This window comes from Hyposmocoma kahamanoa, unplaced genomic scaffold (genome assembly GCF_003589595.1).
Source record: "Hyposmocoma kahamanoa isolate Upper Pololo Valley unplaced genomic scaffold, ASM358959v1 224, whole genome shotgun sequence".
NCBI classification, from domain to species: Eukaryota; Metazoa; Arthropoda; class Insecta; order Lepidoptera; family Cosmopterigidae; genus Hyposmocoma; species Hyposmocoma kahamanoa.
In genome coordinates, this window is record NW_020653743.1 from 3,166,321 (window position 1) to 3,179,091 (window position 12,771).

At 37.5% G+C, this 12,771-nt stretch overlaps 1 protein-coding gene across 1 annotated transcript in view; it reads left to right on the forward strand.

Annotated features, from left to right (window-relative positions):
* The first annotated feature begins 3,857 nt into the window (after positions 1-3,857).
* LOC113228128 (protein-methionine sulfoxide oxidase mical3a) overlaps positions 3,858-12,771 on the forward strand; it is a 34,197-nt gene continuing 25,283 nt past the window's right edge. The window contains exons 1-5 of the mRNA XM_026461308.1: positions 3,858-4,057; positions 4,918-5,090; positions 7,095-7,198; positions 8,857-8,928; positions 11,818-11,980. Of these exons, the coding sequence (XP_026317093.1) occupies positions 3,869-4,057; positions 4,918-5,090; positions 7,095-7,198; positions 8,857-8,928; positions 11,818-11,980 (701 nt within the window). The 5' untranslated portion in view covers positions 3,858-3,868. The remainder of the gene's footprint in view (positions 4,058-4,917; positions 5,091-7,094; positions 7,199-8,856; positions 8,929-11,817; positions 11,981-12,771) is intronic.

Consider the following 12,771-nt stretch of genomic DNA (forward strand, 5'->3'; position numbering starts at 1 on the left):
ATGACTGAAACGGTTGCAGTTACACTCTATTGTATCACTTCGTTGTAAGATAAAGCTATAAGGCATAATATGTTAAGACAACCACTACGGGAATATATATTTAGATACTAACTTCTAAATAAAAGACTCGAGCGTGTGAAGTGCTAAGATCTCTTTTGAGCTAAAACTGTTTTTGTAGCATTATCGTGTACTAAGTTTATGAAGTGCGAGGTTTAAAGACAAGAGCGTGATAAGAACGATGTGGTGCGAAGAACGATCGTGCTTCGTTGGTCAAAAGAGATTAAATGATAGGAGGTTATCGGCATTTGGATTTTACATAGGATATTGAGGGCTATTTTAGAACAGCGTTCATTTGTTTGATGATACCTGGAAAACGTTGTTCAAAAAGCTATTCCTATAACCGTATATGTACAGTAGGGATGTCTCTAAAATATAAACGTCATGAACATGTTACAGTTTAGAAGTTTTGGCGCCAACGTCATACACAAACAAATATATTTCTAATTTACATTTGTGCGCGTATGTGTGTCTACGAATCTTCGGTAACAGCCATGACAAAAGTTTCAAATTCTTATTAATGGGCATAAGCGTTGGTAACAGTAACTTCCTGTATTCCAGTTTCCTCTTTTCACGTACTATTTATAATAGGAATAAAAAGTTTGGCAGAGTCCTAGCAAAACAGATCCGTGGTATCGGCTACACCACAAAAAAAGAGAGCATTATTGTTATATCTTTCAAAAACTAAATATTTTAAGTAACATTATAAATTTACGAAGTATTGTCAATTGTCTTCAACTTCTTACTACCTACCTACTTCTATATTTCGTATTAACTTTAATGTTATTATGGTTTTACTGAACACCGTTAGAAAAATTATAATAAATCGAGGGAGATTATTTACTTCATTTGTTTTTATTCATTCTAAAGCAAAACAAAACCTTATAACTTAATGTCAATCTAGTATTTTTACAAGAATACTAAACTTTAAATTTAACATAATTTCTTCTTTAAGTAATATTAAATAACGTCTTCCCTTTAAGTAATATTAAAAGATGTTTGTCAATTAAACAATTTATTTATATAAGTTAATTTTATTATTTAGAAGCACGCAATAATAAAATGATTAGTTATTATACATATACAGTTTGGTGAAATTACTGGCACATGAGACTTGTCAACGTATGTCTCAGGGTGACAGGCGCAGTAGCGCCCCACAGATCTTTGCGATTCACCATTCATCTTTGCGATCAGGCGCACGACTTGTTATAAACATAATATATGTCTACAGCTTCAAATAGTCTGCGCAGAACCAGTCTGTGTCAGTAGCTTTAATTTACATACATAATATCCGAAAAAATGTAGAGTAGAGCTCTTTGTAAGAGTTCGTCCAGGTACCTTCTACAACTTTACCTATTTCTGCCGCCAAGCATTAGTGTGAGCATGAGGCTGATAAAACTGCAGGCTCATGAGATAGCTCATTCTGCCCTCCCCTTTTGATATTAAGACATAATAATTGACGGGGTATCATCCTTACTAAATTGAGCGTTTCGTCGTCCTTTACAATATCAGTCAAGAAATGGAATTCTCTGTCTGCATCTATGTTTCCGAGCACATAACTGGAAAGTATTGAAAGTGCGATAAAATAGGTATATTCTGTGCGTGCTCGTTCCATCGGTGGGCCGGAGTCTACGGGGTCTTTAAGCTCAGGCCACACAGAGGCGGTACAGCGGGAAAAGCGGTCCGGAGGCGGCTCTGCGGGAAGCGAATTCTTACCGGGGCGTGCCACACAGCAGTCCCAAGCGTAGTTCGCGGCGAAATAGCGGTCCGAAGGCCGCCAGTGTGACACCAAAAGCGGCCACGTTTCATTTTTAACACAGATTTTAAAGAATAAACCACATCGTTGTCGCATAATGATCAAGACATTTTTCTGCTTTTATTAGCGCAACACAAAAGAATCGGTCGAATTCATATTGGAACTTAATAAATAACACTCAAAAGTTGAAAAAAAAAAATCGTTAAAACCTGCTAAAGTCCCACTAAAGCCCCGCTCTCGGATCGCGCCCACTGCCACCGCTCTGTGTGGACGGTTGCATAGAACTCAATAGAATACAACTCGCACGCCCGCACCCGGCTCGCGTTCGCCCCGGGTCTGCCCCGCAGCCGGTCCTCTTGTTTGTCATAACGTTCGGCCGCACAACTCGCCGCCCTGTCCCACGGCCGCCGCGCGTTTCTATGTGTCAGGGTTCATATGAACTCGTACATTACAAAAATTCCCGCGCCCGGAACGATTCCACGGCTGCCTTTAGGTGGTCAGAACATTAGAGCCCATCTTTGCTTCACGATCAGGTAGTTATCAGAAGTCAGTCCATTTGACATTTTAAAAGTTGCCAGTAACGTATATTCTCCACTCCACATTGATAGAACTCGATTGACCTTCACCTCTAGGTATGAAGTCCTAATCCTATAAAGGTATATAAATAACTTGTCTGATAAATTTGTCTTCTTCTTCGTATCGTGTCGATGCTTCTTATATTTTAGGACTATATTCACTTTTAATAGTAGGTACAGGGTCAAGAGCACGTCAAGCTTGACACTTAAGATTTAAATCTAACTCTATGCCGCTTACGACGAGAACGGTCCAAGGTATAAAGTGTCAAGCTTGACGTGTTTTTGGCTGTACGTTGCTATCTTGATTGTGCTATCTATAGCTGCGTAGAGATCTTATTAGGGCACAAGAGGCAAAACAGTAAGTAGGTAATGCATGGACTGTGTCCCCAACACCATAATCACATGGGTAAGACTGTGACGGTGCTACATCTTTCATGGTCATTCCACCCTTTTCTCGGGTTCCTGGCCACCTACTTTGAAATTTTGAATCGTTCTTTCATTCCTTTTCTTCGTCATTTTTACTTTTCTTCATTCCGTCGCCACTCAATACGAAACTTCCGAAGCGAGCAGACCATTATACCATTGAAAATCATGTAACCTAACTGCTTGTAAAGCATAAATAGTTGAACAAATACAGGCCCTTTTGGGGTAAATTCCTTTTTACCATGTCTAACCTGTATGTAATTTAAGGAGGGAGTGTTTTTTATATGATTGTACCTGTGTTTATACCGTTATTTTATTTTGTTACAGCCTTTACCTTTCTTCGTTTTCCTGCTCTTTACCTATTCCTATTTTACAACAACCTTTCATTTTATTACTCAAAACCTTCGGTCCCAAGACTAACATCCCAGAGCCCCCATTAAAATTATCTCTGGAGCGTCCTAACCTGAATGCGAAGTCAATTTAGGACCTCCACACGGGCCACAGCATAGAGGGGATACAAATAAAAATAGGGATAAATTTGTCTAATGCTAATTACGTCAGGAAAGGCATGATGTAAAATGTTGTACTAGGGGAAGAGGGAGGGAAGGGACGATGAATACAACTTTGCCCACGTAACGAATACGTGCACGTTCTGCCCACTTAAAACCAAATCACAGTCCAAAAATTGCCAAAATTGTCATTCATGAATCACTTTTGACACTCTTTAGTATAAAAGTCCTGTGTTGTTATGAAAATAGATATTTTACGATAGATCATAAAGAGGAGAACACCTTGTATCAAATTTGAGAGTTGTGATATTTTGTAAAGAGATTAGTGCAAACATGCTTGCAGCTTCACCGTTTAATTATTTCGGTAAATAGATTTTGTATTATTATCGTGACGATCGATCGAAACGAGAAAAATCGTCTGTGTGTTGGGGGCCTTTAACAAACAGCCATAATTATTTGAAGTTGTCGTCGTTATGATTGTGATTTAGTACAAATAGTGCAGTGATGGTACAATCAAATTTATTTCTCTCATTACAGAACACAAAACAATGGCGATGGCAACAGCGACGGCCACGATGGAGTCGTCCAAGACCCTGATACAGACAGAGACTAGAGTACAGCGCAGCTACCAAGAAGTGCAGCAGCAGGTGGTAACAGATCAGCGCCAGGTCGTCGAAAAGGTCAAGAAGAAGAAGTCAATGAGACGGCATAATAAGGATGAGGGTACTATTTCCGTGGTAAGTTCTGGAAATTAAAGCGCTATGCAAACGTAGATAAAACTTTTGGCTGCCGATACAGGGCACCATCACAGGAAAGCGTGGTTGCTGCTGGTTGCTACGTCTAGACATTGGTAAGTGTTCGTTGTTTAAATTCCTGAGTGTTCCGTCAGTGTCACGATGGATGTCGATAAAGAAACACTTATTTCACTTGTTGTGGTGGCTCAAGCCGATTCTGCGTTAATAAGTGTGGTGTCACCCTGTCGTCGTCATCATAAACGCCGGAAGACGTCCACTGCTGAACATTGCCCGCCGCCCTTACCAGTTCTACGAGTTATGTGCGTTGCCCACTGCCGCTTCAACTTGCTAATCCTTTGAGCTACGTCGGTGACTTTCGTTCTTCTACAGATCTCCTCATTTCTGATTCGATCACGTAGAGAAATGTCGCTCCATAGCTCGTTGAGTAATTTTGAGTTTTTTTATGAGGCTTTTTTAAGTGACCACGTCTCAGACCCGTTGGTCATCCCTGGCAATACGCACTGCTTGACTTTTGTCCTTAAGGACTGCGGTATTGCGGACGAGAAGACGCCCGGAGCTTCCCGAAAGCTGCCCAACCGAGTCGGACGATTGACCTCTTTCTCGAACTTGGCTCTGCCTAATTGGACCGTTTGTCCGCAAAGTAGTGACGGCAAGGAGGAATGAAATATATTAAGGCGCAGAGAGAAAGGCCTCTCAAGTCGGTATCAAGAGCATTCCAATTTACCATTGGAATAGCATAAAATATACTTTGAAAAATTTAATATCCTCTGCCTTCTCCGTTTACTTGAACTTGACGTTATCTTCAGTGTACAGCTACTAACGCCTTTTTTATTTATTTCCAGTCAAAAAGTTCCGAGAAACTCTTCAAGAAAATGAAAGCAGCGCAAGAGACGGACTCCAACCCTCAATGCGAGAAGTGCCAACGACCTGTCTATGCCATGGAGCGTGTCAAGGCCGAACGCAGGGTCTGGCATAAGGAATGTTTTAGATGCGTTCAGTGCAATAAGCAACTTACGTAAGTCATAATCATATCATTTATTGCTTTATGTGGTACAAAAGGTCTTAAAGCTATTATTATATTCCAACATAAACCCTGTAAGGGCACTGCAATTAACTTACTTCACTATACTAATATTAATACACATAGATTCATGTGAACTTAACTTACTATACACATAATATCATGTACTTTTACTATCGAAATACTCCTTTAAGTCATAGAAACAGTTCGAGTGCAAGTAACTTTTCAGAGCATTTGCGAACACGTAATTATTTTCAATGTTTCTTATTCTAAGAGGTATTTTGTTATAAACTTTTATTGCCACATTGTGTGGGCCCGAGCTAACAATTTCTACATTTGTAAAAGAACCAATCAATTTGTTTCGCGGTCTCAAATTAGCTACATAAGTGCCTGTATTTTCTTAAAAACTTACTATTTCAAATACATATATTGATGTCAAAGTCAAAACGTTCAAACTAGAAAAATGTGGTCTACAAGTATCTGTTTCCGTTATGTTTGCCAATACCCTCATGCATTTCTTCTGCAGAATAAAGAGGCTGCTGGAATGAGCACTATTTTTTTAAAGTAAGCAAATAGTAAAGATTTTAATTATTAATGCAAAGATCAAACACTAAGAATAATTCCTTCCATCCGTCTGGATTCGAACCTGCAGACCTCACGAAATTTTCTGTGCTTGTTGCAGATTTTTGTTTTTGAGTAGATTTAAAAAAAGTCGTTAAAAATCAAAAAACGATTTACAACAAAAATTCATAAGGTCTGTTGGTTCGTTCCGTAGCTCAGGACCCCTATTCAGAACTCTTCCATTTATTTAACCGAATCATTCGATTGGATATGGTTCTCGAATCGAAGGGCGCTTTCCGAGCTATTCAGAACATTCGAGTTAAACGTTTGATTCGGATACGATATCGTTATCCAACAGCGTTTACGGAGTTAGTCGGTGACATAGATTCATTGACTTACAATTATATGGACGTCGGGTCCGCGCTAAAAAGTGTCCGAACTTATAGGGCGTTAAAATCGTATACAGAGCGTCATTCACGCTTTAGTCTCCGTTTGTTCGACTGACAGCGAAGCAAGCAAAATTAGACAGTACTGCGATGACATTACAATTTAAATTCAACGTTTTAGCTTACTCATATTCCTTTACATGTCACTACGTTTAAATAGGTTGACTTGGGACATTTTTTTCGTGGTTTTTGTATTAGACCCGTCGTCCATATAATTGTAAGTCAATACATAGATTATAAGAAAAATCCTTTTATGTATATTTTTAAGACTTCAAAGGCCTAAAATGTAGAAATGCATTAGTCTTGCATTAAACTAAATTAATAAAATTGAACTAAATCCATACTTTATTTAAAATAATAAGAGATTTCTATATTAATTATTGCTTTGTAAACAATAGGACGTTCGGTAACTTTCATTCGATACCTGTGTTCTGAATAAATTTTGTAGCCTTTGTCGGTCGAGAAGTTTGAGTAATCGTACGGGTGTGACATCATTTCGGTTCGGTTTTGAATACGACAGTTTGACGTTCGATTCGGGTGTTGTGAATAAAAATGAATAGAAATCGTACGATATCAAATCGAATCGATCGACAACATAGTTATCGTAAGGTTCGGAATCGACCCCCTATTTCAAATCCAGCCGGATCGACAGAAAAACTTTTTCGACCCAATGGGACTTGAACCCACGACCACACTGCATCGCAGTATTACTCTTACCAACTGAACTACGGGTCAAGTTATCGAGTGTCAAAGTTCTCCTATGTGTTTTTGTTAATGATCTTTGTACTGGAATTTTCGGCATTCTGAACCGCTCGTGTTATCTAGTGAGATATTTTACAACCTTCTTCACCGCTGCCGCAGGGTTCAAGTCCTATCGGGTCAAAAAAGTCTATATTTGTTTTAATAATCATAATAATAACTACAGGAGTTATTTCACAAAAAAATCTCAATAAAACTGTATGGTTTTTCTAAAGTAGACTCTTTGTCACAGAATGGAGACGTACCAGAGTGACCACACTACGCTGTACTGCAAGCCGCACTTCAAACAGCTCTTCGAGCCGAAACCCGTCGACGACGGCGAAGACGAAACCGATGGTATAATAGCTACTCACCTAACACGCAGTCTTTTTTGAAGACGGAGTAAAATAACACTTGAAGGGGTGCCAGTTTTCGAAAAATGTTGAATAGTCATGTAGCTGTTGTCGACAGCTTTATCGATATATTGTAAAAAAGATGTAGTTGTTGTTATAACGTTCTTAAATGATTAAAATTCATTCTTATTTTGACAATAGGCCAACTAATATCGAAATCAATTCGTGAATTGGACGCGGTTAAGCAAAAAGTCCACAAAATTATCAAATAACGAGTTATTACCAAACGGTTCCTAAAGTCTTACTTCTTAGATCAGCAAAAAATCTAACATATAAACATAAATAAATATCTCTGGAGTTACATGACATTATAACTTTTGAAAATAAACCAAGAATGAGAAACACTTTTAAACTTCAAACTGACATATCTCGAAAATGACTGGATGTGCATTGGATCCTTTTTGTTTAACAACGTCCAATTATAGAAGCATGTTTTTATTACAATCAATATTACTGCCATATAATATTATGCCATACTGCTAATTAGTAGAGATGAAACGGATATCCGGTAACTATCCGGCCTTTTTCTAATTTCCGGCCAGATACCGGTTAGTAGAACAATATCCGGCCGGATACCAGATGTTGAGAGATATTTTGTCGTAAAGTCGTTTTCCCTTACGACATTAACAGATTCAGACTTTACTTTGCGGAAGTCCATGTTAATAAAAATGAAAGTAAATTATTGCTACTCTGTGAACCAGCTATTTTGCACGATTTAACCATCTCTGGGTTCGTGGAGTAACAAATTAATTTACTTCCATCCTTACGACATTTCAAATTTCCACATTTTAAATAAAGAGTTGAATATTGCCGCTAAAATCAAATTCGAGCTCAAGAAATCTACCACAATTTGGCTCCAAGGACTAAACTATTCACAAACCGAAAGTTTTGTTATGCCCTAACATTGACTTACAAATAAATGGACGACGGGTCTAATACAAAAACCACGAAAAAAATGTCCCAAGTCAACCTATTTAAACGTAGTGACATGTAAAGGAATATAAAAAAGCTTTTAAATTGTAATGTCATCGCAGTACTGTCTAATTTTGCTTGCTTCGCTGTCAGTCAAACAAACGAAGACTAAAGCGTGAATGACGCTCTGTATACGATTTTAACGCCCTATAAGTTCGGACACTTTTTAGCGCGGACCCGACGTCCATATAATTGTAAGTCAATGTGCCCTAATCTCAAAATCATGCGCTCTAGACATTTACTTGAAAATATTTACAGCTACTATCCAGGGATGCCAAGTCCAGAAGGTTTTTCACACTTGTCAGCCCACACCCACAACCCAACGCCTATCACACACACACACACATACTCTATATACACACATTCTCATAACTTAAGTTAAATATTAGCATATTATTCCCTCAGTTAATTTTTGTTTTGCTCCCTTCAAATGTTTTGCTGTATTATATATATATTAGGAACCCATCGAATTGAGCATCTGTCTCTTGAGATACAGGTTTTACCTAGTTCAAGAGTCAGTGTCGTCATTTGCTACTTCCTGTTCCACTTTCTGTAATAAATTGTGTATTGTTACCATCGATATGTGGTTACGTTGTTGATTGTTAAAAATTGTTTTCAATTTTGTTCCAGCTAAGCCTAAGAAACACCAAATGATCATCTGCGAGAGTAACCCCGTAGAACTGCCCCCCGACGTCGTCAGAGGTAAAAAGCAGTTAAATAAATTCATACTTGATGTAAGCGTTCTGTAACAACTTGGAAGATATGCGTCATTTAATGGAATATGATCGATATGCGGGCTGCCAGGCCCAATATGAATTAAAATGCATTGATCAGGTAGGAGAGGTAAAAGTGACGAGAGTGCTGAAGCTCTACTCCTATACGAGTTCTTGCTTTCTGATGAGATCTTTCATGTGAGTAGTGACAGATAAAGTAGGATATTTCGAACCCTCCTACTTAAAGTGTCATTTGTCAAAATTGTGTTTACAGGCGAGTCTTTTAAAGTTCTGAGTTCACTGCAATGAGCATAACACGTGACTTTTTTTCAGTTTTATTCGGCAAAGCTTGTTACTTTAAAACTCGTTCTCGAATAAAACTGAGAAATGCGACATACGATACTTTACTTTAGGAGGGGTCGATTTATTCATATACATATGTATACATACATTACGAGGCCGACATTAAAAGAAACTAGATTTAAAAAATACGCACCGAGTGAAGCCATCCGTCTGCCATTTCCATCATCAGATCACAGCTCGAATTCTGCTATTTTTTGTTAAACCACTGGCCATTGTAATTTCACTGATACTCCATTGAAAGTATATGCAATTACGAAATTTTTTTTATGATACGTAGTGGACAGGATGAACAAGTTGTATGCCTGGTAGAAAGCGGCACGCCTGTCCACAACACTAACTACATGAAATTAAGTTGAAATGTAATCTTAAGAAGAACTAACTTCTCACTAGTACTTACTTAGTTATACTTATATATCGCACCCCTCATGGAAGAGTGACATAAGTGGAGTTACGTCAATAACGTCTATTGTACCATTAGATACCGAAAAATATAAACCACATCCTCTCCAATTCTTGTAACTCTATCGACTAATACTGAAGATAGAGTTGTAGAAATAGAAACCATTTATTGCAACGCCATAATATAAAAAGGCACAAAAAATACTAATATAAGTAAAAACAGAAATAACACAAAAAACAGCGTAACAACATTTAAATAACAAGTTACATAATACTATATTGACCTGTGTGCAGCTGTGCGGTATGCAAAAGGATCCCATTCAGTCAAAGTAACAACCAAGACTAGGCTGTGACGCTGGTTTTTAATAGGCCCTAGCCGAGTGAGTGACGGACGTATGCGTCCCGAAATAAAAATTATATAAACTACGTAAATACTTATGTCTTATGTGTATATCATGTTATTGCAGTGTGTTTATATCGGATAAATACTTACATAATCTTTGCAATACGTACTGTTATAAGTGTGTGTAGTGTGAAAACAAATTAATAAAATATTTAATACACGTTTACAGTATATTACTCCAAAAATATTAAACAATATTTAACTATTTTTCGTAAAATAAGAGTTCTTAGAACAAAAAGACAAAGATTGGAGAGAATGTGGCTTATATTTTTCTGTATCTAATGGAGCAATAAATATTTTTGACGTAACTCCACTTATGCCATTCTTCTATGAGGAGTGCGATATTAAGAACTGCTTATATCTGTGTAACTGTTTCCAGTTTGGCGCGGGTAAATGACTATTATAATGATGATTTTTATGAATAAATAAATTTAAAAAAATAGTTGCAGTGCCACTCAGAGCTCTAAATCGCAAATGTCTGAGGGGCACTGCCACTGCGCCCGTCATCCTGAGACATAAGCTAACAATACCTATGTGCCTGTAATTTTGCCAGCACCTTCACCCCTAAAACCCGAACGCAGTAATGCTCACATGCATGGCAGCAGAAAAGGTAGCAGTTATATTCCCAGGGCGCCCACACGCGATTTTCGATGTCGCGTATACCAAAATAAACACAAATCATACAGGGAGATTTTTATAATCATTTAAAAAAATAATAGATATCGGTAATATTTTTGCTTGTGTGCAACAATGAATAACACTATCTAAAACTATTATTCACTCTACCAATGCCATCTAGTGGCTAAAAGATTGCATATTTAAGATTTAAGAGTCTATACAACCTCAAATGGCTGTGATTGATTCTGCATAACAGTGAAAGTGTTGAATGAATTGCTTTGGAAATAATCTCAGTACAGAGTACTAAAAAAAACCCACCTCAAAAGTACGTGGAATTACGTCTATTTGCTTAGTTTTATTGAAATATTAAATTTGCTACTATACAGGACTTGACACTGGAGATAATAAAAATCGGTTCTCACTACTCACAGTATATCGATAGAAAAACGCCTTGAATTGGAGAAATAGCAAAATCAACCATTAAAATAATTGCTCCTTAAGTAAAATTTAGGCGCTATTTATAAAAATGAATCTTCATGCGTGAACAGCCACCCTTAGAGGTGGATGATTTTCTTGAAAATGAAATGGGACCACTATAAAAGTACCCCCTTTCCAACAAAAAGAAGTCATGAAACATCGGTTCACAAATACCGGAGTTATCGCGTAACATACATACAAAAAAAACATACAGTCGAATTGAGGACCTCGTCCTTTTTTGAAGTCGGTTAAAAATATATAGTAAAATTGAGGATATACTATTATATTACTATACGGTGTAAAAACACGATTTCTAAAAATTTTCTACATACAAAAAAAACAGAAAGTTACTTCGAAATTTTACGAAAACCGCTGCATTCAAAAGGTACTTTATATATAACAATGTTTTTTTTTATATATCAACTGAACTAAATACAACACGTATATAGTCTAGTACACGAAAAAGTTGTTTTTTATTACAATGCTCCCGACCTTTCAATACATTTAAAATTACTGGTATTAAGTTGCATGAGTTACCAGACAAAACCTCTGTTCTCTATACTTCTCAGGATGTCAGGAAGGAAGGTTGTCGTCGATTACGTCTGTTTATTTTCTCAGCGTCAGACAAGCCGGACCTGGGTCTTGAAGAGCTGTCCCAGCTGGACGTCAAGTCCCGCTTCGAGGTGTTCGAGAAGAAAAACAAGTCGAATAACGAACCACGCACTCCCGAACCACGTGCGCCGAGGGAAAAGAGCACTGCCCTGCTTTCAAAGTTGGCTAAGTAAGTTTGTTTCATTATTATCTAAGTTTGACAGCTGTTTCTATTATATTTTTTGTTCGTCGATTCCACGGAAGAAAAAAATAATGGAGTTCCATAAGCCTCGAATGCTATTAGGACCGATGTCGCCAAAACTTACACATTCTCAATTTGAAATACTATAAAATCTTGATATTGATTGGTCGTAGTTTCAAATTTAAAAAGAAATAACAAATTCTGGATTGTTAATATAATGTAAACTTTACTTACTTACTTTATCGTTGAAAATTCAATACCATCACTTATTATTGCTAGTTACGACGTTTTTATATTATATTGAAATTTCAATCAATATGCTGCCATCTAGCGGTTAACTGCTGAACGACGACGAATTGGAGTTATTAATTTCGTTCTCTAAAAAAGTAGCGACCATATTGTAGGGGTATAATCTTTACTTTCGTTTCGTGTAATAAAAAAATTATTTCAATGAACAGAAAATTGAAAATTTATTTTCTCCAGTTATATGAAATACCACCAGGTGTAATATTTTTGGTGCGGTTATAATGTTTGTGTTGGTGTTCTAGCTCTTGTTCGGTGGACTGTATTGTTCAGGTTCTTGATCTGGATCGCAAATGAAAACTCTTGATTAAAGTGGATTCAATCCGTGTTTATTACCAAAAATGTTCCTACTTAAATACCAATTTCACTCTCTTATCTAGTACAGTGGTTGGCGAGTAGGCGGTCGGCGCGGAGTGCGGGGCGCGGGGAATTCTCTCATCTAGTACAGTGGTTGGCGAGTAGGCGGTCGGCGCGGA